This window comes from Scyliorhinus canicula, chromosome 8, assembly GCF_902713615.1.
Source record: "Scyliorhinus canicula chromosome 8, sScyCan1.1, whole genome shotgun sequence".
In the NCBI taxonomy this organism is placed as follows: domain Eukaryota; kingdom Metazoa; phylum Chordata; class Chondrichthyes; order Carcharhiniformes; family Scyliorhinidae; genus Scyliorhinus; species Scyliorhinus canicula.
Window position 1 is genome coordinate 181480822 of NC_052153.1, and position 27047 is coordinate 181507868.

Here is a 27047-nt window from a genome sequence, read left to right on the forward strand (position 1 = left end):
CAAAGCAGCCCGCTTGATTGCCATTCCTTCTACAAACATTCAATCCCACCACTGACAAACAGTGGCAGCCGTGTGTGCTTTCTACAAGATACACTGCAGGAACTCACCGAGGTTCGCTTTGACCTTCCAAGCCCACGACCACTAGAAGGGCAAGAGCAGCATATACCTGGGAACCCCACCACCTGGAGGTTCCCCTCCAAACCACTCACCACCCGATTTGGAAATATATCGCCGTTCCTTCACTGTCGCTGGGTCAAAATTCTGGAACTCCTTCCTTAACGGCACAGTGGGTGTATCTAAATCTCAGGGATTGCAGCGGTTCAAGAAGGCAGCTCACCACCACCTTCTCATGGGTAACTAGGGATGGGCATAAAATGTTGGCCTAGCCAGCAATGCCCACATTCCATAGATTAATTTTAAAAAGTCAAAGAGGCTGGGGATTCTGCAGTGAGTAACTCATCTCCAGGCTCTCCAAAACCTATCCACCATCTCCAAGGCACAAGTCAGGAATGTGGTGGAATAACATCCACTTGCCTGAATGAGTGCAGCTCCAACAGCATTTTAGAAGGGGAAAAAGGTGGTAATATCACCAGATGAGTAATCTAGAGACCCAGGCGAATGTTCTGGGAACATGGGTTCAAAGTCCACCATGGGAGCTGTGGAACTTAAATTAGGTTTAAAAATCTGGAATATCCAGAATAGCCTGACTCAATAATGGTGACCATGAAATGATCATAGATCGGGGAAAAACTCATCTAGTTAACTAATGTCTTTTAGGGAAGGAAATTGTTTATTCATACTGTCATTGACTTGGGAAAAGACTATAATTGACAATATTCAAGTGATGTTTGCTTGTTTAAAAAAAAATGTACCATATCAAAACTATGTGATTTAAATTTTTTTTTAAAAAGTGCCCAATGCTTTTTTTCCAATTAAGGGGCAATTTAACGTGGCCAATTCACCAACTCTGCACATCTTTGTGTTTGGCGGGGGGATGTGCAACCCTAAGATGTGCATGGTAGGTGGATTGGCCACGCTAAATTGCCCCTTAATTGAAAAAAAATCATTTAAATGAAAAAAAAGAACTGTGAAGTAAAAGTTAAATATTGGGCGAGACCTACCAGCTGTGTTGCGTCCGTAAAGCAGTATGGCGCAGCCGATAGATGCCAGGCCTCTTCTGGGATCTACCCGGCTCCCAAGCCTCGTGCGTTCTAACGCGATTTTGTGAGAACCCTCTCGACTTGGCGTCCTCAGGTGAGCGCCAGTCACTGCTGGTCTCCACAAATGGGGAACAGACGGAATGGCACTCGCGGGGGTCTCCCAGGGGATCGGAGGTGCTTGCCCATTGGGCAGGGTGGCAGCCTGGCACTGCTGGTGGCACCTGGGCACCACCAGACTGGCACTGCCGTGGTGCCAAGCTGGCATTTTTCACATGACGTGGATCAGACCCAGGGTTGCCCTGCCCAGGCACCCCCCCTCCACCCCACGGGTCAACCCCCTCTCCCCCTCCTAGGCAACTTGGGGCTTGGGGGCTGAGAGATTGGGACACCATTTAAAAATGGAGTCCTGGTCTCTCTGCACTGAGGAGTTCCGGTAAGCAGAAGGGACTAACTGCAGCCTTGGCCTCGCATTCTCCTTTGAGATCCTCGATCTACCCAGATGGCTGTTTTAGAGCGTGATGGTTCTCGCCATCGCTACGGGCGTGGGGAATCACCCGGCTAATCACATGCTATGGGATTCTGTTTGCATTTGGGTGAATTGTGCCCATTGTTTTTTTTATTAAGTTTTTGTTTACAAAATAACCAAGCCCTATTTCTTACATTATTACTCCTGGAACGAATCACTCCTCCTGCACAGCTTAAAACTTACAACGTTACAAGTTTGGTTCAGTATCTTAGCCATAGTTGAGGGCTGACCAGGCGCTTGAAACAAAGTCTAACCTCCATGTGACTACATACCTGCAGCAATGTGTTGCTGAAAATGTTCCGTTAAAGGGCAATTATGGATGACCAGCAAATACTAGCTTTGCTGGTGACAACCACATTCCGTGAAAGAATAAAGGAGACTGAAGGACAAAACAGCCCATTTAATTTACATCCCATTTATCATCTTAAACATTCACACCTTCCACTACCAACACACAATGGGCAGCAGTGTTCACCCATCAGCAATTCACCAAGTCTCACTCAACAGCACCTTTTAACCCTGTGACAGCTATCACCTAGGACAAAGGCAGCAGATGCACGGAACACCACCTGCAAGATCCCCTCCAAGCTACAAGTCATCTTGACTTGGACATACAATGCTATTCCATCACTGTTGCTGGTTCAAAACCCTGGAACTCCTTCCGAACAGTACTGTGGCTGCACCTACGCTACATAGACTAAAACATTTCAAGGCGGTGGCGGCTGACTGCCTGTTGCTGCAAGGCAATTAGGGATGGGCAATAAAAGCAGGTCTAGCCAGCAACGCCTACATCCTGCAAAAGAGTAAATAAAAAAACTTAGCAAAGATTGCTACTTTTGTCGCAAAACTGAACACATTATTTCCTTTCATTTGTTCTTGGGATGTGAGCGTCAGTGGCAAGGCCAACATTTATTACCCACCTCTAATTGCCCTTGAGCAGGTGGCAGCAAGCCACCCTCTTGAAACTGCTGCAGTTTGTGTGGGGTAGATGCACCCACAATGCTGGAAGGGAAGTAACAAATGCAATAAAGACAATTTGTACTAAACATTTGCAAATATAACAAGGCACCCTTTAAGCTTTGCTTTTTAACATGAAGCAATGCTAACCACACATTGCTAAATGGCTCCTGAAATCCCACCAAATACCAAAAGAGGGCAGCAGTAAACAAGTGCCCAGCAGCTTATTGAGCTCTGGATCAGATACCAGGGCTGGAAACTGGTATGTGTAGTGATAAGCATGTCAAGTTGGTGTGTGCGCAATCCATGTAGGTGTTAGGTAGCCCTTTAATTTAAAAAAAAGACTGCCCAGGCAGAAACCCAAAATAAGCATTCGGCCCCTCAAATATGTAAAGTAAGGTACTAATGCAAGTTTAAAGGATCCTTTTCCAAAGTTGAAAGGGGATATGGGACGGATGATGTGCCTGTAGTGGCCAATGTAAGGCAAGTCACAAAAACATTTAAAAAAACGTACCCTGCTACCACAAATTAACATGAATGATTAATGGGAGCTTCATGGGTTCAAACACATTCTTCTATCCCACTCCATCCTGGGTCATTCTGAGGCTACCAGCCAAACTCACACTGGCTTGCTCAAGGGCCAAATTACAGCTCCTCAGGCCCCCTGGAATGGTGCAAGCTGGTCATGCAACGTCGAATCTTGGCCAGAAAACAGGCCAAATTCAAAATCTATCCATAGGAAGGTCTGGAGGGGACCAACATTTCCAAAAAAGTATTTAAAGAATAAAAGGATGAGAGTCCTTCTGTTGCTAACTTCAGCAAAAAGCCATGATGTGGAGATGCCGGCATTGGACTGGGGTGAGCACAGTAAGAAGTCTTACAACACCAGGTTAAAGTCAGGTGAATGAGGAAGGAGCAGTGCTCCGAAAGCTCGTGTTTGAAACAAACCTGCTGGACTTTAACCTGGTGTTGTAAGACTTCTTACTGTTCAGCAAAAAGGACATCAGAAGGATAAAACCAGTTTTTTATTAATTCATAAAATGTGAGAGTTGCCGGGAAGGCCAGCATTTACTGCCTACCTCTAATTGTCCTGGAGAAGGTGGTGATGAACCTCTCCTTGAACCGCTGCAGTCCATGTGGTGTAGGTACACCCACACGTGCTGTCAAGAAGGGAGTTTCAGGATTTTGACTTGGTGACAGTGAAGGAACAGTGATATAGTTCCAAGTCTGAATGATGTGTGGCTTGGAGGGGACCTTCCAATATGCCCATTCATGAATAGAAGGCATTTTACTGTGAAATACATAAAAATTACAGAATAATAGCCTCTTCCAAAACACATTTACTGAACAGATTTTGAGGTTTCGGCTCAAATTACCTTGAATTAGACCTTAGAATTAGATGGAATGTGGCTAAATTGGAGATGAGGAAAGAAAGCATTGCTAAATGTCTCATAATGGGCTTGCACTATTATGTTAATTACAGTTTGCAACAATAGGGCATCATTGCTCAAATAGAGTAGCAGGATTTCCTAGCTTACTAACACAATCCTCCGCCCATGGGAATGGGTTGGGTTATGAAGTCGTCACACTGTCGTTGGACTTTTGTGAGGGTGTAGACATGAAATACGGCACGCACATTCTGCAAAACATTTCACAGAGCTGCAAGGGCTCAGTGAGGTTCACGTAGTACAAGTGGCCTCAGTACCCCATTTATGGAAGGCAAAAAATATAACTACATCTGACTGTGACTCAGCAACCCGTGGTATTAGCACTTTTGCTTGAGCATTGGCCAAGTACAAGGCCCTAAATTAAAACAGAGAAGTTCTGGTAAAACTCAGCTGGTTCGGTAGCATTTGGAGAGGGGGAAACATTTCAAGTCCAATATGACTTTTCTTGGGAACCCAGAACGCCAAAAAAGAAAGTCATATTGGACTCGAAAAGGTAACTCTGACCATACGGTATAGGAGTAGAATTAGGCCATTTGGCCCATTGGCTCTGCTCTGCCATTCGATCATGGGTGATATGCTCCTCATCTCCATTCTCCTACCTTCTCGCTGATCCCCTTATTAATCAAGAAATCCCCATATTAATCAAGAACAGCAGATTTGTGCTTGAGGTGCTAAAGACCAAAAGCTGGGAGCAGGAGCAGGCAATTTAGCCTCTCGAGCCTGCTCCACCGTTCAATACGATCACGGCTGATCTCATCATGGCTTCAGCTCCACCGTCCTGCCCATAACCCTGCAACCCATTACTAATTCGAACTCCTCCTTAAATTTTCACTGTGAAGCCACAGTGCCAACCACTGTGCTACCGTGCTGCCCGAGTAGTTTCCCCTCATCTGTTTTAAATTTTCTACTGCTTATCCTTTTTTAAAAATAAATTTAGAGTACCCAATTAATTTTTTTCAATTAAGGGGCAATTTAGCATGGCAAATCCACCTAGCCTGCACATCTTTTGGATTGTGGGGACAAACACAGGGAGAATGTGCACACTCCGCTCGTGGACAGTGACCCAGAGCCGGGATCAAACCCGAGACCCCGGCACCGTGAGGTTACAGGGCTAACCCACTACGTCACCGTGCTGCCCTTATCCTGAGACTCTGATCTCTTGTTCTAGAGTGCCCCAGAAGACGAAGCATCCTGTCCACATCTACTTTATCCATACCTTTTATCATCTTATATAACTCAATTTGATCTCCCCTCATTCTTCTAAACTCTAAATAGTATAAGCCTAAACTGCTCAATCTCGCTTCATTTTTTAAACATTTTTTCCAATTAAGGAAATTTCCAATTTAGCGTGGCCAATTCACCTACTCTGCACATCTTTGGGCTGTGGGGGTGTGACCCACACAGACACAGGGAGAATGTGCAAACTCCACACGGACAGTGATCCTGGGCCGGGATCGAACCCGGGTTCGCGGCACTGTGAGGCAGCAGTGCTAACCACTACATCACCGTGTCACCCAATTGCCACCTTTTTTGTGTATGGCTGCATCAAGCTGTGTGTTGGTCCGCGATATGCAAACACCAAGTGTCACTACATGCAGAAGTTCTACCTGTCCCTGGTGTTGTAAACGATGAGTCTGGACACGCTGCAGCGGAACGCTCCAAAAGTTGGACTGTGCCATACCTCCTGTCCAACGTGAAGAAACGTATGCAGAGAGACCACAAGTCGATCGGGCAGTGGTCTGCACGTAATGTCCTAGAGGCCCTTCAGGAAAAGGCGTTATTGGATTCTGTCGGATGGTTCCCTGAGCAGACTGTCAAGATCATTTGGCAGAATGCCTAATAACCAGAACTTTCAAACAAGCACCAAGATCTAGTAGTGTGAAAGGCCCTCCCCATCAGATCCTTCCTATATGACTAGAGTCTCACCCCATCTACATGTTGTCCTTTAGGTAACTTTGGCGGGGAAGAGAAGGTTGTCCACATCTTTTGTGGCATGTGCTTTGCAAAGAAGATCTGGAGAGAGATGTGGTTTTTCGAGGTTCATCCAGAGCAGCTCCGTGATGCAGGACTCTGTGCTTTACAGGCTGTTCCTGGGGACACACCCCGAGACAAACATCAGTTGTTGCTGGAGGATCATCAACTCGGTGAAAGAAGCTCTTTGGTCTGCCCGAAACCTGTTGATCTTCCAGTACAAAGGGTTGTACTGAGTATTGCAGACTGGTACATTACAAAGACCAGTTTTACGTGCTGAGGGATGGACTAAAGCTGGGGGCAGCCGTCACAGAGCCACAATGTGGAAAGGTCGCTGTTTAAGATCTTTCAACTATAGCATGCAGCACAGCGCCAGGGCCCCAAGTTCGATTCCTGGCTTGGGTCACTGTCTGTGCAGTCTGCACGTTCTCCCTGTGTCTGCGTGGGTTTCCTCCGGTTGCTGCCGTTTCCTCCCACAAGTCCTGAAAGATGTGCTGTTAGGTAATTTGGACATTCTGAATTCTCCCTCCATGTACCCAAACAGGCGCCAAAATGTGGCGACCAGGGGCTTTTCACAGCGACTTCATTGCAGTGTTAATGTAAGCCTACTTGTGACAAAAATATTTTATTTTTAGGTGCAGCAAAATGTAGGACAGTGAGAAGCATGTTGGCCTTTTTTGCAAGGGATTTGGTGTACAAGAATAAAGAAATCTTGCTACAATTGTACAAGAGTTTGGCGGGACCGCATCTGGGACATGTATGCAGTTTTGCTCTCCACGTTTAAGAAAAGGACATACATGTGCTTGGAGGCGGTACAGCGTCGGTTCGCTAAATTGGTCCCTGGGATGAGGGAGTTGTCATATAATTGGGCTCATATGCTCTAACATTTTGAAGAAGAGACATGATTTCATTGATACCTACAAGATTCTGAAGGGGAATGAGAGTCGGGAGGATGCTGAGAGAATGGGGGCGATTCTACAATATGGAGCCCAAGTGTTCGCGCCGTCGTGAACGCCGTCGCGTTTCACGATGGCGCGAACCAGGCCCTGGCACAACCGATTCTGGCCCACGGCACGGCACTGGAGCAGTTCCAGCCTCCTTTCGTGGCGCTAAATGGGCACCGTGCCAACCTGCACATGCACGGGGGACTTCTTTGGCGTGCCAGCCCCGACTGGCGTCGGTGTTCAGGGGGCGGCCGCGCCATAAAGTAGGTCCGGGGGGGGGGGCGACCGGCCAATCGGTGGGCCTCGATCACGGGCCAGACCCCATCGGAGCACCCCCCGCAGGCCGCCCCCCGACCATTCCCGCGGAGTTCCCGCAGGCAGCGACAAGGGATGAACGGCGCCAGTGGGGCTGTCGTATTGGCGCAGCCGCTTGGCCCATCCGGGCCAGGGAATCTGCGTCCCTGCCAATTCCAGCGGCCCATGGCCGGCGCCGCGCCAAATGCGCCGGTGCAAATGGGCCGAGGAGAATCGCGCGCCGGTGTCAGGGCATCGTAGCGCGGTTGCGCCGATTCTCCGGCCCGGGGCTCGGAGATTCGCGCCCATTGTTTCTGCTGGTTGAGGAATCTAAAACACAGTCTGAGGATAAGAGGCCGATCATTGTATGAGGAGAAATCTCCTCACTGAAAGGGCTCAGAATCTCTGGAATTCTCTACCTCCACTGTTGAATGCATTTAAGGCTGGGATGGACAGATTTTTGGTCTCTCAGGGAATTAAGGCATATTGGGAGGGCTGGCGGGAAATAGAGTTGAAGCCCCAAGATCAGACATCATCTTCTTGAATGATGTGGAGATGCCGGCGTTGGACTGGGGTGAGCACAGTAAGAAGTCTTACAACACCAGGTTAAAGTCCAACATGTTTGTTTCAAACACTAGCTTCTCCTTCCTCAGATGAGTGAAGAGGTATGTTCCAGAAACATATATATATAGACAAATTCAAAGATGCCAGACAATGCTTAGAATGCGACCATTTGCAGGTAATTCAGTCTTTACAGATCCAGAGATAGGGGTAACCCTAGGTTAAAGAGGTGTGAATTGTCTCAAACCAGGACAGTTGATAGGATTTTGCAAGCCCAGGCCAGATGGTGGGGGATGAATGTAATGCGACATGAATCCCAGGTCCCAGTTGAGGCTGTACTCATGTGTGCGGAACTTGGCTATAAGTTTCTGCTCGACAATTCAGCATTGTCGTGCATCCTGAAGGCCGCCTTGGAGAACGCTTACCCAAAGGTCAGAGGCTGAATGCCCTTGCCTGCTGAAGTGTTCCCCAACTGGAAGGGAACATTCCTGCCTGGTGATTGTCGCGCGATGTCCGTTCAATCATTGTCGCAGCGTCTACATGGTCTCGCCAATGTACCATGGTTCGGGACATCCTTTCCTGCAGCCTATGAGGTAGACAACGTTGGCCGAGTCACACAAGTATGTACCGCGTACGTGGTGAGTGGTGTTATCATGTGTAATGGTGGTACCCATGTCGATGATCTGGCACGTCTTGCAGAGATTGCCCTGGCAGGGGTGTGTGGTGTTGTGGTCGCTGTTCTGAAGGCTGGGTAGTTTGCTGCAAACAATGGTTTGTTTGAGGTTGTGCAGTTGTTTGAAGGCAAGTAGTGGGGGTATGGGGATGACAGTGGCAAGATATTAGTCTTCATCGATGACGTGTTGAAGACTGCGAAGAAGATGTCGTAGTTTCTCCGCTCCGGGTAAGTACTGGACGACGAAGGGTACTCTGTCAGTTGTGTCCCGTGTTTGTCTTCTGAGGAGGTCGGTGTGGTTTTTTGCTGTGGCGCGTTGGAATTGTCGATCGATGAGTCGAGCGCCATATCCCATTCGTACGAGGGCATCTTTCAGCGTTTGTAGATGTCTGTTACGCTCCTCCTCGTCTGAGCAGATCCTGTGTATACAGAGGGCATATCCATAGGGGATGGCTTCTTTAATGGGTTTCGGGTGGAAGCTGGAGAAGTGGAGCATCGTGAGGTTATCCGTGGGCTTGCAGTAAAGCAAAGTGCTGAGGTGACCGTCTTTGATGGAGAAGAGTGTGTCCAAGAATGCAACTGATTTTGGAGAGTAGTCCATGGTGAGTCTGATGATGGGATGGAACTTTTGATGTATCTGGTGTATAACGTCGGTTGAAGGTCCTGTGCGGTGAGGAGGTCTTGTTCAAACTTGTGCATGAAGATGTTGGCGTATTGCGGTGCGAATTTGGTCCCCATGGCTGTTCCGTGCGTCTGGATGAAGAACTTGTTGTCGAAGGTGAAGACGTTGTGATCCAGAATCAAGCGGATGAGTTGCAGAATTGCGTCTGGAGATTGGCAGTTGCCGGTGTTGAGTACTGAGGCTGGTGCAGCAATGCCGTCGTCATGGGGGATGCTGGTGTAGAGTGCCGAGACATCCATTGTGACGAGGAATGTTCCTGGTTCAACTGGTCCACGGGTGCTGAGTTTCTGTAGGAAGTCCGTCGTGTCGCGACAGAAGCTGGGCGTACCTTTTACGATGGGTTTCAAGATGCCCTCGATGTAGCCAGAGAGGTTCTCACACAGGGTCCCATTGCCTGAAACGATAGGATGGTCTGGTGTCTTGGCATTGTGTATTTTCGGAAGGCAGTAGAGATCTCCAATGCGGGGAGCACGTGGGATGAGAGCACGTAGGGTGCTCTGAAGGTCTGGACCCAAGGTCTTGATCAGTCTGTTGAGTATGCGGATGTGTTCCTTGGTCGGATCTGTGGGTAACTGTCTGTAGTGTTCCTGGTTGTTGAGTTGTCGGTATACTTCTTTGCAGTAGTCCGCTTTGTTCAGTATGACGGTGACCCCTCCTTTGTCTGCTAGTTTGCTGACGATGTTGCGGTTGGTCTCGAGAGCGCGGGTGGCATTGCGTTGTCCTTGGGTGACATTCGGGGCTGTCTTGTGAATGCGACTGATGAATCTGGCATTGACGTGACTCCTGGTGGCTTGAGCATACATGTCGAGTTTCGGGCAGCGACCTTCCGGAGAGGTCCAATTCGACTCTTTCCTCTTCGGTTGCCGCACCGCAGATCTCTCGGTCTGCTGTTCTGGTTCATTGGTATTCTCCTTTGTTCGCTTTCGGCCTCTTGGAGTCTGTGGAAGAATTCCCGGAGCCACATTCGCCTGATGAATTCCTCCGTGTCTGCCGCGAGACTGATGGGGTCCATTTTGGTGGTGGTGCAGAAATTAAGCCCTCTGCTGAGGACTTCGATTTCATCTGGTTGAAGGGTGTAGTCTGACAAGTTGACAATAGATTTCCCTGTATTGTTCTCTACTGTGGTACCGGGGGAGGCTTGGTTGCTGCTGGTGGTTATGCCGAGTTTCTCAAGCTTCCTGTTCTTGGTGTGCATATAGGTGGCATAGTATCGTTGTCTCATCTGTTTGGCCGTGTTCCGCAACTGGTCTGCTGCGTTCTGAGCGCAAGTTGAGAATATGACCTCTATCTTGGTTTCCAGGTTGCGTCGTCTGCTGTAGAGCTGGCGTACAAAGTGGTTGACGAGTGTGAGAGAGGTGCGACGGCAGAGTCTCTCAGCGTAGTCTGTGTTGTAGGTCGACTTGAGTGGGTTTGTGATTTGTAGCCGTTTCGGGCTGAACTTCTGAATTTAATTTTATGGGTTACAATATCTATCATTTAGGTATTTACCCATTAGTGGGAGGCCACTCCACCATTTATGGGCTTTAAAGATCTGTAACATTATTGTTTTTCTGATAAAAGAGGAATGTAAGGCAAGAGCAAGACTTTAGCAATCATAATCTCTAGCAGTCATATTGAATGGCAGAGCAGGCAAGACAGGCTATATGAATGAAATGAAATGAAAATCGCTTATTGTCACAAGTAGACTTCAAATGAAGTTACTGTGAAAAGCCCCTAGTCACCACATTCCGGCACCTGTTTGGGGAGGCTGGTACGGGAATTGAACCGTGCTGCTGGCCTGCCTTGGTCTGCTTTCAAAGCCAGCAATTTAGCCCTGTGCTAACAGCCCCATCAGTATGAAGTTACTGTGAAAAGCCCCTAGTCGCCACATTCCGGCGCCTGGCCGGGTAAGCCGGTACAGGAATTGAACCCACACTGCTGGCCTTGTTCTGCATTACAAACCAGATGTCTAGCCCACTGAGCTGACCACTCTTATTTCTCGTGTTCTTGTGAAACTCGAGAAGGATTCGGGTTCAATGTTAGCCCAGGGGTTTGGCTGATTAGACAAGGTAACAGACAGCTGAATGGATTTAGTAGTCCATGAGCTGCTCACATGTTGTTGTTGTTGTTAGGGGTAGGGGAAGGGGCAGGCGGTTTAAAGTGATGATTGTCTGTTCAGAAACAAAGTCTGGCATTATCTTTGCTCTCCCAGATAACCCTGAAGCAGTGAATGCTTTTGGCTGGGGACAATTAAAACTTACAATGCTGAATGTGGTTTGGCAAGATCTGCTGATGGATAGTTAACACAGCTGTGGGCCAGTTACGCTCAAATTTTCACCCCATCAACGACATGCATGCAGCTGATGGGGACACACTCCTGGGTTAGCAGTCATATATAGTTATGTCTTCACTTCCCATATAGGCCAGACAAAAGATTCTCTCTGATTGCACCATAAAACCCATTAACACTAGCCTTAAAACAAACCCGGGGTTCATTTTGCAACTGATGAAGTTCCCATAATACTTGTAGAAAATTGTGAGCTTAAGAGCAAAAATGGAATTCTCCATTTCCCTTTAACCCCACCTCACTACTAACAGCAGGAACTTCAGTTTTCTGGAAAACACAAACCTGTTGCATCGGAAACCACTCCACCTGACGATGCTTGTGTGGTAGACGGGAATTATGAACCTTCATTTCCATGCAAGAAATGTATACTGTCTGCAGATTAATGCCTTGCCAAATTGAGTTACAGCACCAGTGAGGTAAGAAGCCAAATAACTTGTCTGCATCGCTTCCCATTGAACAGCTGTATATTTCATCGGCAGTCTCCAATTCATTACATTTTACTTTGGAGCTTTTGTTGCTTTTTTTGTCGGCAGAAGAAACTCAACCTACACAGCAATGCACACATTTTTAAAAAAAGGTACTGCTCTACTTGCATCACCACCACATTAGGTATGAAGGTAGTTTATCATTTCAAATTACTCAAGTTATGCAATAGCAAAAATGCAATGGATACTGGGTGGGGAACCATAAGTCAAAGGTCAGTATCATAACAGCGGGCTGAGTATGACAATAGTTTCACAACACTCTGCAAGCTTCAAAGGGTACTTTTGGTGCGCAAACCACCGGCTTATTCCAGTTTATAAGATTCATAGATCACCCAAAACTTTTCTGAATTTCTATACACTTGTGTGGATTCACTTCTTGGTGGTTAGAAATCGGTACAGATATCATAAGGGCGTTGAACCCATCCATATTTCCAGGTTCAATATGATTAGTGGGTGAAGTAGGAATAATTGAGCGCATGGCAGATCCTTGGATGTTTTTTTTTACATAGTACAGACTGCAAAATACCCCAGAGCGGCACGTTAGCACAGTGGTTAGTTCTGTTGGTTCACAACGCCAGGGTCCCAGGTTCGATTCTCACTTGGGTCACCATCTGAGCGTAGTTTTCTCGTTCTCCCCGTGCCTTAGTGGGTTTCCTCTGGATGCTCTGGTTTCCTCCCACAAGTCCCGAAAGACATGCTTGTTAGGTGAATTGGACATTCTGAATTCTCTCTCTGTGTACCCGAACAGGCGCCAGGGTGTGGCGATTGGGGGATTTTCACAGTAACTTCATTGCAGTGTTAATGTAAGCCTACTTGTGACAATGATAAAGATTATTATAAGGATACATCAAAATTCCTCCTAACTAGTACAGACAAGGTTCTCTGTTCTTTTAAGAAGCTGAAAGACCCGGGTAAATGAGAGAACGGGACTTCTTTAAAAACAAACTTACTTCTTCTGAATTTTATTTTATGGGTTACAATATCTATCATTTAGGTATTTACCCACGTGGGAGGCCACTCCACCATTTATGGGCTTTAAAGATCTGTAACATTATTGTTTTTGCTGATAAAAGAGGAATGTAAGGGAAGAGCAAGACTTTAGCAATCATAATCTCTAGCAGTTGAGCAAGTAGCAAAGTGCTTCAGTTCCTGATAGTTGGTAGCAAATGATGAAAATCAGTGGATCTGGTGGCAGTGCTGCAAAATGGTTAAATGAGCACAGCAAGAGATTCCCCTTTAAGTAATGTTAATATATTTGCATCATCCCACTTAAGTCATCTTGCAATACTTTAAAAAGCTTCCCATGGTTACTCATGCTTAACACACATTTCTCAGCTTCCTTTCTTCATATCCTTTACTCATATCCCTGAGAAAAAGATTGCCCCTGCGTGATACTTAGTTATGACACCCACTGTGGGCTGCGCCGGGTACTCTCAAAAATGTCAGTGATTCAGTCTTTTTTGCAGTACAAGTAGCCCAGAAGTACACATACTGACGAGGAGTTCTCCGTTTTTGCTTTTGGAAACCTGCAATATATGTGGAACCTAAAACTGTTTTACAGGAGAAATCTCATAGCATTAAATCAAACATGGGCAAGGACCTCTCTTTACCACCTCCCTCTCTCCCTCAGGTGACGAATAGACACCACCTAGAAGAAGCGCGGAGGGTAGCAAGGGCGCAGGATGTACTCTGGGAGGGGCACTTCAGTGCCCCAGAGTGGCTTGTAGCACCATTGACTGACCAAGCTGCACAGCACTTGGGGAGACCAAGTCCTATCTTCATGCCGAAAATACCCTCAGATACTGAAGCAGTCTCTGTTCACATAGACAACATTCAGGCTTGGGCTGACAAGAGCCAAGCAATTATCTTCTCTGACAAGAGAAAGTCTAACCCTCGCCCCATGACAGTCAAAGGCATTACTATCATCGAATCTCCCACCAACAATGTCCTGGAAGTTACCATCGACTAGAAACTTAATTGGACCAACCATATAAACATGGTGGCTACAGGAACAATTGAATAGCTCAGTTCCTAAGGCCCCAAAGGCTGTCCACCATCTGCAAAGCACAAGTCAGCAGTGTGACGGAATACTGTCCACTTGCTTGGATAAGTGAAACTTTAACAGCCCTCAAAGAAGCTCGGCACAATCCAGGACAAAGCAGCTTGCTTGATCTGTACCCCTTAAATAATCACTCCCTCCAACACTGGTGCACAAAGTGGCATCAAGTGCATCCTTTGATAGCACCTTTCAAACCCATGACTCGCCACGCATGGGAACGCCATCCCTGCAAATTCTCCTCCAAGCTACAAGCCATCCTGCCTTGGAATCAACTTTCCTTCATTGTTGCTGGGTCAAAATTCCAAACTCCTCTAACAGGACCTTGGATGTACATACATCACAGGACTGCAGTGGTTCAAGAAGGCTCACCATCAACTATTAGGGGTGGGCAATAAATGCTGGCCCAGTCAGTGATGCTCACATCTCATGAATGGTTAAATAAAAAATGATGGAGAGAACAGGCTTGCGTCCAGAAGATCACTCCGGCATTTATACATTTCCTCATGATTCAGCATTTTGAAAGTTAGAAACAAAATCTATAGCAACGGTCAATATACCTGAATGAAATGCATTCGTGCTCTCTATGATCATCAGACATCTCAAAACGCTTTACAGCCAATGAAGGACTTTTTGAAGTCCAGCCACAGTCGTAATGTAGGAAACGTGGAGGCCAGGATGAACATAGAGAACTCCCACAAACAGGAAGGTGATAATGAGCAAAGCAGATAATCTGTTTTCTGGATGGTGTTTGAGGGATAAAACACTTGCCAGGACACCAGACATAACTCTCCTGCTCTACTCTCAATCAGTGCGATGGGATCCTTCACACCCCCCTTAGCAGGTAGGTGGGGTTTGACTTCTCATGTGAATAATCAGCATCTCTGACAATGCAACACACCGATGTGACAACTTTAATTTTTGTGTTCAAGGCCTGGAGTGGGACGTAAACCCAGAACCTTGTGGCTCAGAGGCGAGCTTGTTAATTGAGCCATTAGAAATCAGATATTTTGACAGAGTGAATAGGGGAAAACTCTCTTTACTGGCAGGAGCATAAGTTACCAGCGTAGGTTTAATAATTAGTTCGCAGTTTAGTATGAATAACGGTCAAGTTAGTGAATCATTTTTTAATCAATTGACCAAACATGATACTCCGCTGAATTTTAATCGACACAAGACACTAGTACTTCACATGACTAAGCCCTTGTTAAAAGTCAAATCTACACTTGAAAGTGAGATACCACAGCCTTCAATGAGGCATGGGAGGGGGGGGGGGGGGGCTTTGCCCCCGACGATGTCACGGGCGCTGATCTCTCTGATCCTGAAGCGGGATAAGGACCCCTTGCAGTGTGGATCATACAGGCCAATCTCGCTCCTTAATGTTGACGCTAAGTTGTTGGCGAAGATCCTGGCCACCAGGATAGAGGACTGTGTGCCAGGGGTGATACACGAGGATCAGACAGGTTTTGTCAAGCGAAGGCAGCTCAACACGAATGTGTGGAGATTGTTAAATGTTATTATGATGCCGGCGGTGGAGGGGGAGGCGGAGATAGTGGTGGCGCTGGATGCAGAGAAGGCGTTTGATAGAGTTGAGTGGGGGTACCTGTGGGAGGTGCTGGAGCGGTTCGGATTCGGGGAGGGGTTCATCAAATGGGTGAGGTTGCTCTATGAGGCCCCGATGGCGAGTGTAGTTACCAATGGAAGGAGATCAGAGTACTTCAGCCTCTACCGTGGGACCAGGCAGGGGTGCCCCCTGTCCCCCTTGCTTTTTGCACTGGCGATAGAACCTTTGGCTTTGGCGCTGAGGGAGTCAGGGAGGTGGAGGGGCCTGGTGCGGGGTGGGGAAGAACATAGGGTATCGCTGTATGCGGACGACCTGCTGTTGTATGTGGCGGACCCAGAGGGGGGAATGCCGGGGGTGATGGAGCTGTTGACTGAGTTTGGGAGCTTCTCGGGCTATAAGTTAAATCTAGGCAAGAGTGAGGTGTTTGTAGTACACCCGGGTGATCAGGAGGGGGGAATTGGGAGGCTCCCGTTTAAGAGGGCAGTGAAGAGTTTCAGATACCTGGGGGTGCAGGTGGCCAGGAGTTGGGGGACTCTCCATAAGCTTAATTTTACCAGGCTTGTGGAGCAGATGGAGGAGGAATTCAAAAGGTGGGACATGGTACCGCTATCGCTGGCGGGTAGAGTGCAGTCCGTCAAAATGACGGTTCTCCCGAGGTTCTTGTTCCTCTTTCAGTGTTTGCCCATCTTTATCCCTAGGGCCTTTTTTAGGAGGGTGACTAGCAGCATCATGAGCTTTGTTTGGGCGCATGGGACCCCGAGGGTGAAGAGGGTCTTCTTGGAGCAGGGTAGAGATGGTGGGGGGCTGGCGTTACCCAATCTCTCAGGGTATTATTGGGCGGCCAATGTGTCGATGGTGCGCAGGTGGGTGATGGAGGGGGAGGGGGCAGCATGGAAACAGATGGAGAGGGCGTCCTGTGGAGATACAAGCCTGGGGGCCCTGGTAACGGCACCGTGGCCGCTCCCTCCTACGAGGTATACCACGAGTCCGGCGGTGGCGGCTACCCTCAAGATTTGGGGGCAGTGGAGGCTACACAGGGGGGAAGTGGGGGGCTCGATGGATGTTAAGGGGGAACCATCGGTTCGTCCCGGGGAACATTGATGGGGGGTTCCAGTGTTGGCACAGAGCGGGCATCAGACAGCTGAGGGACCTGTTCATTGATGGGAGGTTTGCGAGCCTGGGGGAGTTGGAGGAAAAATTTGGGCTCCCCCAGGGAACATGTTCAGGTATCTGCAGGTAAAGGCGTTTGCTAGGCGGCAGGTGGAGGGATTCCCATCGCTTCCCGCAAGGGGGGGTGAGTGACGGTGCTTTCGGGGGTCTGGGTCGGGGAGGGGAAGATATCTGATATCTACAAGGTAATGCAGGAGGTGGAGGAGGCGTCAGTAGAGGAGCTGAAAGCTAAGTGGGAGGGCGAACTGGGGGAACAGATCGAAGATGGGACATGGGCTGATGCCCTGAAGAGGGTTAACTCTTCCTCCCCATGTGCGCGGCTTAGCCTCATCCAATTCAAGGTGCTGCACCGGGCCCACATGTCCGGGTCTAGGATGAGTAAGTTCTTTGGGGGCAAAGACAGGTGTGTCAGGTGTTCGGGGAGTCCAGCAAACCATGCCCATATGTTCTGGGCATGCCCGGCACTGGTGCTGTGAAGGAAGTGTGGGCACTAGGGTTGTCGGATGGTCCGGGAGGTGTGGGGGGGGGGGGGGGGGGGGGGGGTGCGTTTGAGCGGAACGGTGGTGCAAGTGCCTTGCTCGACGATGCCCTCCCCCTATTTGGGGAACGTGCGGCGATCAACGCCTCGCTTGCTCGCTCGCCAAGCCGGTGGCGTCGTGCAGCCCTCCGGCCATATCCTGTCCCCATGTCACGTCTGTGCCCGTCCCCCTCCCCATCCTCCTCCTCATGTACAGATGCGTTGCCCTCATCGGGTTCCCCTTGTGCCTCCTCCTCCAGGACATCGCCCCTCTGCTATGTTGTGCGGGACGCAGCAGACAACGACTATGGGCCGACCCTCTCTGAATGGTACTGGTGGGCCCCTCATTGTAACGGGTCTCCGCGTTGGTCTGTGGCCTCCGTATATGCGTGATCAGCCACAACCACAACAGATAACCCCTGTCGCCCAACAACCAGCCCCTCAGCCAGGAGGCGGGGGTGTCCCTTGAACATGGCAGGGATGAAAGATTGCGCCAGTATAAAGGCATCATGCACACTGTCAGGGGTACTGGGCGCACACGTGGATGATCTTCATGCGGTAGTCGCAGACCATCTGAATGTTCATGGAGTAGGCCCCCTTTCTGTTCATGAACACGTTCCTGTTCTCCGATGGTGGACGCATGATGACGTGCACCCCATCAGTCACCCCCTGGACCATTGGTATCCTCGCCACGGAGGCAAATCCCGCTGCCCGCCCATCCTGGTGTGCGCGGTCCTCTGGAACCTGGATGTACCAGTTGGCGATGGCATACAGGGCGTCGGTGACTGCTCGGATGCAGCGGTGCACTGATGCCTGGGAGATACTGGACAGGTCCCCGCTCGGTGCCTGGAACAACCGTGTCGACTGGAAGTTGAGGGCAACCGTAACCTTGACAGCCACCGGGATAGCATGTCCTCCCCCCTCTTCCACTATTCTCTTACTGAGAATAAGCATATTCTGAAACTAAAAGCAGATACCAAAACTACATTAAGGCCTGTTACCTCAGTGGGAAGTCACAACATTTAACAAAACAGGAAAGGCTCCGTTGTGAGAGATGGTCGACGAGTAATGAATTCAATAGACGATCAGGCACCACCTAAACCATAGATTGATCATGCACTGGCTGAACCCAAAAATAGCACTAATCTTGCACATGGGATGTCATTTGGAAAGATTTAAAAAGCACTAACTGAACTGAAGACAGCTTCCCAGCTGGGAGCAGAAGAGCACAGAATTCGAGAGACAGAGACATAGAGAAAGAGAAAGAGAGAGAAAGGACCTTTTGTCATCTAGCACGTTAGGCTGAATCCGTCTGCAGGAGCTGCATTAAGCGAGTAAGATTGCTGCCTACTTTACTAAGTGTTACTTTTGTTGCTAAATAAATTTTCCTGAGTTACATCACTAGATTGCCTCCAATTGCCTGAATGGTTCAAGAACCAAAAGAACAAATGAATATTGAGTAAGTGGATTTGGAGGTTAAATGCCCCCGAAAGCTTACACCAGAGGTCACAGATTTAAGATAACTGGCAAAAGGGACGGGCAAAATGAGGAGAATTTTGTTTCTGGAATGCTCTGCCTGAACAAGTGGTGTATAGTAACTTTTGAAAGGGATTTGGATATATGTTTGAGGAGGACAAGTTTGCAGAGCTGTGCAGAAAGATGGGTAGTGGGACAAATTGGGTAACTATTTCAAAAAGCTGGAAAGGACAGGATGAGCTGAATGATCTTCTTTGTAGTATGATTCTATTATTTGTTTTAATAATAATCTTTATTGTCACAAGTAGGCTGACATAAACACTGCAATGGAGTTAATGTGAAAAGCCCCTAGTCAGCACACGCCGGCGCCTGTTCGGGTACACAGAGGGAGAATTCAGAATGTCTCTAATTAACCTGACAAGCTCATCTTTCGGGACTTGTGGGAGGAAACAGAAGCACCCAGAGGAAGCCCACAGATACAGGGAGAACGTGCAGACTCCGCACAGACAGTGACGCAAACCGGGAATCGAACCTGGGACCCTGGCGCTGTGAAGCAGCAGTGCTAACCATTGTGCTACCGTGCCGCCCATTGTGTCCTTTAAGTCTGCTTCGGACAGTGCTGGGCAACCTCGACTAGTGAGTGGGCCGCATGAGTGGCCCTCCTTCATCTCAATGGGCTGCAAGATTGAAATCATGCCTGTTCATTAGCCATGACCCCATGAATTGGAATAAATGGGTCTTTTTTCAATTGGCAGACAGTAACTAGTGGGGTACTGCAGGGATCTGTAGTAGGAGCCCAACAGTTCACATTATATATTAATGATTTGGACGAGGGAACTAAATGTAGTATCTCCAGATTTGCAGATGAAAGAAAGTTGGGTGGGAGGATGAGCTGTGAGGAGAATGCAGAGATGCTTCAGTCGGATTTGGCCAGGCTGAGTGAGTGGGCATATAAACGGAAGATGCAGTATAATGTAGATAAATGTGAGGTTATCTACATTGGTAGCAAAAATAGGAAGGCAGATTATTATTTGAATGGGTGTAAATTAAGAAAAATTCCAATTAAGGGGGCAATTTATTTAGCATGGCAATTCCATCTACTCTGTACATCTTTGGGTTGTGGAGGTGAGACCTACGCAGACAAGGGGAAAATGTGCAAACTCCACACGGACAATGGTCTGGGGCCAGGATCGAACCCAGGTCCTCGACGCCATGAAGCAACAATGCTAATCATTGTGCCACTATGCCAAATACGAATGGGTGTAAATTGAGAGAGGTGGATGCTCAGCCTGTTATTGGTGTCCTTGTACATCAGTCGCTGAAAGTAACCGTGCAGGTACAGCAGGCAGTAAAGAAGGCAAATGGTTTATTGGCTTCATAGTGAGAGGATTTCAGTATAGGAACAGGGATGTTTTATTACAATTGTATCGAGCATTGGTGAGGCATCACCTGGAGTGCAGACCATTGTGTGCAGTTTTGGTGTCCTTATCTAGGGAAGGATGCTCTTGCTATGGAAGGAGTGCAGCGAAGAAGGGAAGGGGGGGGGGGGGGCACGGTAGCACAGTGGTTAGCATTGTTACTTCACAGCGCCAGGGACACAGGTTTGATTCCCAGCTTGGTTCACTGTCAGTACGGAGTCTGCACGTTCTCCCAGTGTCTTGTGGGTTTCCTCCTGGTGCTCCTGTTTCCTCCAACAAGTCCCGAATTGGACATTCTGGATTCTCCCTCAGTGTACACGAAGAGGAGAAGGAGTGCGGTGACTAGGGAATTTTCACAGTAACTCATTGTTAATGTAAGCCTATTTGTGACACTAATAAAGATTATGGGCGCGATTCTCCGCTCCCCACGCCGGGTGGGAGAATCGCGGGAGGGCCGGGCGACTCACGACACGCCCCCCCTGGTGCCCCCCCCCCCCAATCGGAAGAATCGGCGCTCGCCGTTTTTCACGGCGACCGGCGATTCACCGACCTGGATGGGCCGAGCGGCCTGCTGTTCGCGACCGGTTCACGACGGCGGCAACCATACCTGGTCGCTGCAGTCATGAACATGGCGGCAAAAGCTGGTTTGAAGTTTGTGGGGGGCGGAGAGGGGAGTGAGCACCACGGCCGTGCTAGGGAGGGGACTGGCCTGCGATCGGTGCCCACCAATCGTCGGGCCGGCGTCTCAAAGGGACGCACTCTTTCCCCTCCGCCGCCCCGCAAGATCAAGCCCCCACGTCTTGCGGGGCAGCGGAGGGGAAGACGGCAACCGTGCTAGCGCGGGTTTGAGCCGTCAGCTGTTGTGACGTCAGCCGCGCATGCGCGGGTTGGAGCCGGCCACCCTGCGCGTGCGCGGCTGACGTCACTTAGGCGCGCCGGCTGCATCATTCTCGGCGCGCCCCAAGTCCCGGCGGCCGAGCGTTACGGAGGGCTGCTCCTAGCCCCCCGGGTGGGGGTGAATAAGGGGAGAGGAGCGGCCTCCGAGGCCGTCGTGAAACTCGGCCGAGTTCACGACGGCCTTCCCGATTTTTCACGGGAGAGGAGAATTCCACCCTATATTATTATATTATTAAAAAAGGTTTGCCAGCTGATTCCTGGGACTGTCATATGAGGAGAGACTAATTCGGTTAGGATTATATTCATTAGAAGAGTGAGAGGGCACCTCATAGAAACCTATAAAATTCTAACTTGATTAGACTAGGTAGATTCAGAAAAAATATTCCCGATGGTGGGAGAGTCCAGAACTAGGGGTATAGTTTGAGGATAAGGGGTAAACCTTTTAGAACTAAGGCGAGGAGGAATTTCTTCACCCAGAGTGGTGAATTTGGAATTCACTACCACAAAAAGTAGTTGAGGCAAAAACAAAGAAAAGTACACCACAAGAACAGGTCCTTCGGCCCTCCAAGCCTGTGCCGACCATGCTGTCCGACTAAACTAAAATCTTCTACACTTCCTGGGTCCGTATCCCTCTAGTCATGTATTTGTCAAGTTGCCCCTTAAATGTCACTATCGTCCCTGCTTCCACCACCTCCTCCGGCAGCGAGTTCCAGGCACCCACTGCCCTCTGTGTAAAAAAACTTGCCTCATACATCTCCTCTAAACCCTGCCCCTCGCACCTTAAACCTATGCCCCCTAGTAATTGACCCCTCTACCCTGGGGAAAAGCCTCTGACTATCCATTCTGTCTATGCACCTCATAATTTTGCAGACCTCTATCAGGTCGCCCCTCAACCTCCGTCGTTCCAGTGAGAACAAACCGAGTTTATTCAACCACTCCTCATAGCTAATGCCCTCCATACCAGGCAACATCCTGGTAAATCTCTTCTGCACCCTCTCTAAAGCCTTTACATCCTTCTGGTAGTGTGGCGACCAGAATTGAACACTATACTGCAAGTGTGGCCTAACAGTGTAATTTCAAGAAGGAATTAGATATTGCTAAAGGGAACAAGGGATATAGAGGGGGAAGGCGGGATCAGGGTATTGAACCGGATGATCAGCCATGATCATAACGAATGGCGGAGCAGAAGCGAAGGGTCCTCCTGCTTCTATTTTCTATGTATGTTTCTATGCCCCTCCTCTGAGGTGTGGTGATCCTCAGGTTAAATCACCACCAGTCAGCTCTCCCTCTCAAAAGAGGAAAGCAGCCTATGGTCATCTGGGACTATGGTGACTTTAATGTTTCTATGAATAAGATTAAAAACATTTTGCACACACCAAATATTTCAGAGCGAGTTATAGAAAATGGTTCATCATTTATATATATATATATAGAACTACCATCTTCAAATGGTTAAAAACAAAATAACTTTGGACACAGAGGGAACGTACGGTTCTCTGCACACAGCATTGAGTGTGTTAGCATGCACCTCACATCACTTGCCCTTGCTTTATGTGCCTATCACTTTGGTAATACCGGTAGGAAAAAAAAACTACTCGGACGGAAATTAGTGGGCAACAGTCAACAAAATGTTCCGTGGGTCACATTCAGAACCCAAAAGGGCCGCAAGGGCCCCCCGGAGTACAGATTATCCACCATTGGTCTAGGCCTTCATTACAATGGCACAGGATCAATTTTGGAGGAAGCATTCTAATGTGTCAACTATTTGCAGTTCAACTCAGTGCCAACTTTGGCTGCATCCTCAAAGCTCTCAAATTCTTTGGTGGCCTCCAGAATGGAAAAAAATCTTGCTGTTGCTTTCAGCATTTACAGCAATGACAGTTTGTAATTGACTTCTTGCAACTCTACTTGTTTTTAAAAAAAAAGTATTTTCTCTCAAAACTGAATTATAAACAAGCTGATTGACAAGGGCTGAAACCATATACCAGGCTCTTAAATTAGTTCAGGGAAAAGCTTGCTGAGTATCCCAGCACCCCCCCCCCCCCACCCCCTAAAAGAGCTGAAGGATAGCTTGTTGGAGCAGATCAATGAGGTGCCCTGGGAAGGGTTCAATAGAGCAGGAATCAAACTTACTTTGAAACTGCGTAGCAAAAATGATCCCTACTATTCTTTTTTCTCAGAAAATGTCCCTTTTCTTTTGAAGGTATGAATACTCAGCCATTGGATTCACAATCTTAAGAATATTGAGTGTTTCACACATCAAGTTATTATTAGATTCCATCCCAAAACCATAATATACAACTGAAGACTACTGATCTGTAGAAAGCTTTAGCATTTACACATACAAAAAAAATACCTGTACTGTCTGCAGTAACAATAGAGCTCCAGTACATGTATATAGCAATACACTTATAGACACAAATGCTTTTCAAAGAATCACAGCAACAAGATGCATGTCACACAAAATGGAATATACACACACACGTTGGAGGGGGGGGGGGGGGGGGGGGGAGATAAGCCATTGATGTGGATGATCAGCCATGGCGGTGTTGATTGAGGGAACATAAGAACAAGGAGTAGTAGGCCATAAGGCCCATTGAGCCTGCTCCACCATTCAATGAGATCATGTCTTATCTTTTGTGGACTCAGCTCCATTTTCCGGTCCGAACACCATAACCCTTAATCCCTTTATTCTTCAAAAAACTATCTATCTTTATCTTAAAAACATTTAATGAAGGAGCCTCAACTGCTTCACTGGGCAAGGAATTCCATAGATTCACAATCCTTTGAGTGAAGAAGTTCCTCCTAAACTCAGTCCTAAATCTACTTTCCCTTATTTTGAGGCTATGCCCCCTAGTTCTGCTTTCACCCGCCAGTGGAAACAACCTGCCCGCATCTATCCTATCTATTCCCTTCATAATTTTATATGTTTCTATAAGATCCCCCCTCATCCTTCTAAATTCCAACGAGTACAGTCCCAGTCTACTCAACCTCTCCTCGTAATCCAACCCCTTCAACTCTGGAATTAACCTAGTGAATCTCCTCTACACACCCTCCAGCGCCAGTATGCCCTTTCTCAGTAAGGAGACCAAAACAGAACACAATACTCCAGGTGTGGCCTCACTAACATCTTATACAATTGCAGCATAACCTCCCTCGTCTTAAACTCCATCCCTTTAGCAACGAAGGACAAAATTCCATAATACCTCATGAATACCAAATTAGCTGAGCAGGACAGTGACAGAAGCAGACCAGTTGCTTTTGATGCCCCAAGGTGGCTAGAAAGGGTGCCTGGATCCTCACTCCCAATCAACAGCCACTGGACAGTTAAGAGTGGGAACTGTGCAAGGGAAGGTGATGATCAGCAGTAACGTTCTCAACAGTCAAACACATCAAGGAATTGCCACTAGAGCAAGGTTCTATAGAGAACTGTTGCCCCCCCCCCCCGCCCGTGGAACCATAATCCAGTACAGAGAATACGGTGGAGAAAATGCAACAGAAAGATAAAAGCGGAGAAAAACTCACAATTATCAGCATAAACAGAGTAACATAATCACACATTCATACACTTACTCTTCATGTCTCAGATCATTGATCGTTCGATCCAGAGAGATCAGATCACTGGCCACCATGTTGAAACCAAACTCCTTGATACTTGCTTGCACGGCATCTTTATATTCAGGACCCAATATAAAAGGTTTTGCTCCTTCGCCAGGACCATTGACAACGCCATGCGGTTCTGGTTCTTTGGACTCAAAGTTCCCCAAAACACCACTACTCAATACTGGATCCGAGTAAACATGTTTCTGCGGTTTGAAAGTAACATACTGTTTCTGTATTGCATTTTGTTGGTTATTTTCAGCAACACCTTGTTGTGCTGCATTTTTATTTTTCAGTCGAATAGATTCTAAGTCCACTTCTACTCCTTCAACCTGAGGCCAAGGGACAACAGGCTGAAATTTATTCACAGCATGTCCATTATCTCCAACATTTGGCAGATGGTTGTTGATATCTCTTCCGGGCTGAAGGTTAAACAGATAACAAGAATATTAATAACATATGCTTCCAAAAAGCTACTATACACAGAATAAGAGATAGTATAGGACATGGGATTGTTGAAAACTCAGGCTGTGCCCTCATGGTTTCTGAACCTCAGTTAACGAACTACTAATGTTCAAGAGTCAGCTGATTTTGTACTTAAGCTCATTTTCCAGTTTTCCGTTTAATTTTGAGTCTGAATTCTTGGGAAAGGCTATTTGTCATCAGTGAGATTACAATGATAAGTCAGAACACCAGCATGTAATTTGGGAACACTGATTTATACTACATGTGGCCTACATGGATCCATGATATGCACCAACGTAGTCCACAAAGACAAAATGCTCGAAAGTCTCTGCTGCAGAGAGAATTGCAAAGTCTCTTACAAAATTGATGGAGTCTCCAGGAGGACACCCCACTATGGGGTCCTTGGAAGTCCCCCCCCCCCCCCCCCCTTACAGCATCCCCTCCTTTCTAGGACCCCCACCCTTCACCCCTCCAAACTCCCAGAAGCCCCTACTTATCCACCCTGCACTCCCCCACCCTTCAAACCCCACCTCCACCCTCATTTCATGGGCATGGCCTCCCTCGCCCACTGACCCGTGGCAGTGCCACCCTGGCACAGGCACCCTTGCACTGCCACTCTGGCACCCAGGCAGTACCATCCAGCCTGGCAGTGCCAAGGTACCCACGTTCCAGGGGGAGGGCCAGGGACCACTGTGCACTTACACGTATCACCAAGGGGTCTCCAATGGCCCGGGAGACCTCCTGGGTGCCGTTCTGCCTGGTCCACTTTTGTGTGGTCCAGCACTGATCAGTGCCTGGCCTCAGCCTCCCTGGGAGGCGGGTGAAGGAGGCTGTTGGATCCTGGGCAGGTAGGTTTATGACCTACCTTCGTGAGCGGCATTCGGTCCGTCCATTTGGGGCGGGATGCTGACTCCGATGTCCCTTGGGACTCTGGTGAATCTCGTGAGGCGTGGAGGCTGGCCGGAGGTCTTTCCCCGAGATTCTCCGGCCGTGTTGTGCTCTCCCTTGAGCGCAACGCGGCCGGAGAATCGTACCCACTATGTACAAAGCAGGAGTTGGGGAAAGATCAGAAAGAACACAATTCCCACCATATGGGAAGGGGGGGAACGTATGCTATCAAGATATGAAAACAATGTAAAAAGAAGCTTTTCATGATTGAAGGATAACAGGCAGATACAGCTTTAAATAAAGGTTTACAGGGTGTGTCATTTCAATATGATTTCATTGCTCGTAAAGCAAGTTGGAAGAATTCTGTTCTCTCAATTTACCTCAAAGTTTTTCAACCGTTCTACTACAGTATACAGAAGGAGGGTATGCAGCTCATCACATGTTGGAGCATTGAAAGAGCTACCCAACTGGTTTTGCTCCTCTGCCCTTCATTGTCGTGTAAGTTTTTCTTTTCATCAGCTCTGGTTCTCGACTACCAGGACCGCATTACAAGTTGGACCCAAAATTCCAACAAGAATAAATAAAAAGCAATTTTGCCATATTGAAACAAACAGATTCTATAATAGTTGATATATATGTGGTAGGCAATACCCAAATAGATCTTTAAATGACACAGACAAACTATCCGTCTTTATTCTTTTCGATCTTCCTGCAGTATGTGACAGTGTTGATCACACCTTTCTCCTCCAACACTTTGCTATTGTAATCCAGCTGTGTGCACTGCACTTGAATGGTTCCAATTTCTCACTATTAAATACTGGGAAGACTGAAGCCATTGATTTTGGTTCCCGCCACAATCTCTGTTCATTCACCAGTGATTTTGTGCCTCTCCCTAGAAACTGTCTCAAGGGTGAACCAGATTCTTTGGTTTCACTGAGTGTCTTTAAGACAGAGATAGATAGATTTCTG

The 27047-nt window shown here is 47.9% G+C and overlaps 1 protein-coding gene across 2 annotated transcripts in view; it reads right to left on the reverse strand.

Annotated features, from left to right (window-relative positions):
- Positions 1–27047, reverse strand: part of galnt7 (UDP-N-acetyl-alpha-D-galactosamine: polypeptide N-acetylgalactosaminyltransferase 7) — a 169530-nt gene that overhangs the window by 99191 nt on the left and 43292 nt on the right. For both annotated transcript variants that reach the window (XM_038805793.1, XM_038805791.1), the window contains exon 2: positions 24699–25147. In XM_038805793.1, the coding sequence (XP_038661721.1) occupies positions 24699–25147 (449 nt within the window). The remainder of the gene's footprint in view (positions 1–24698; positions 25148–27047) is intronic.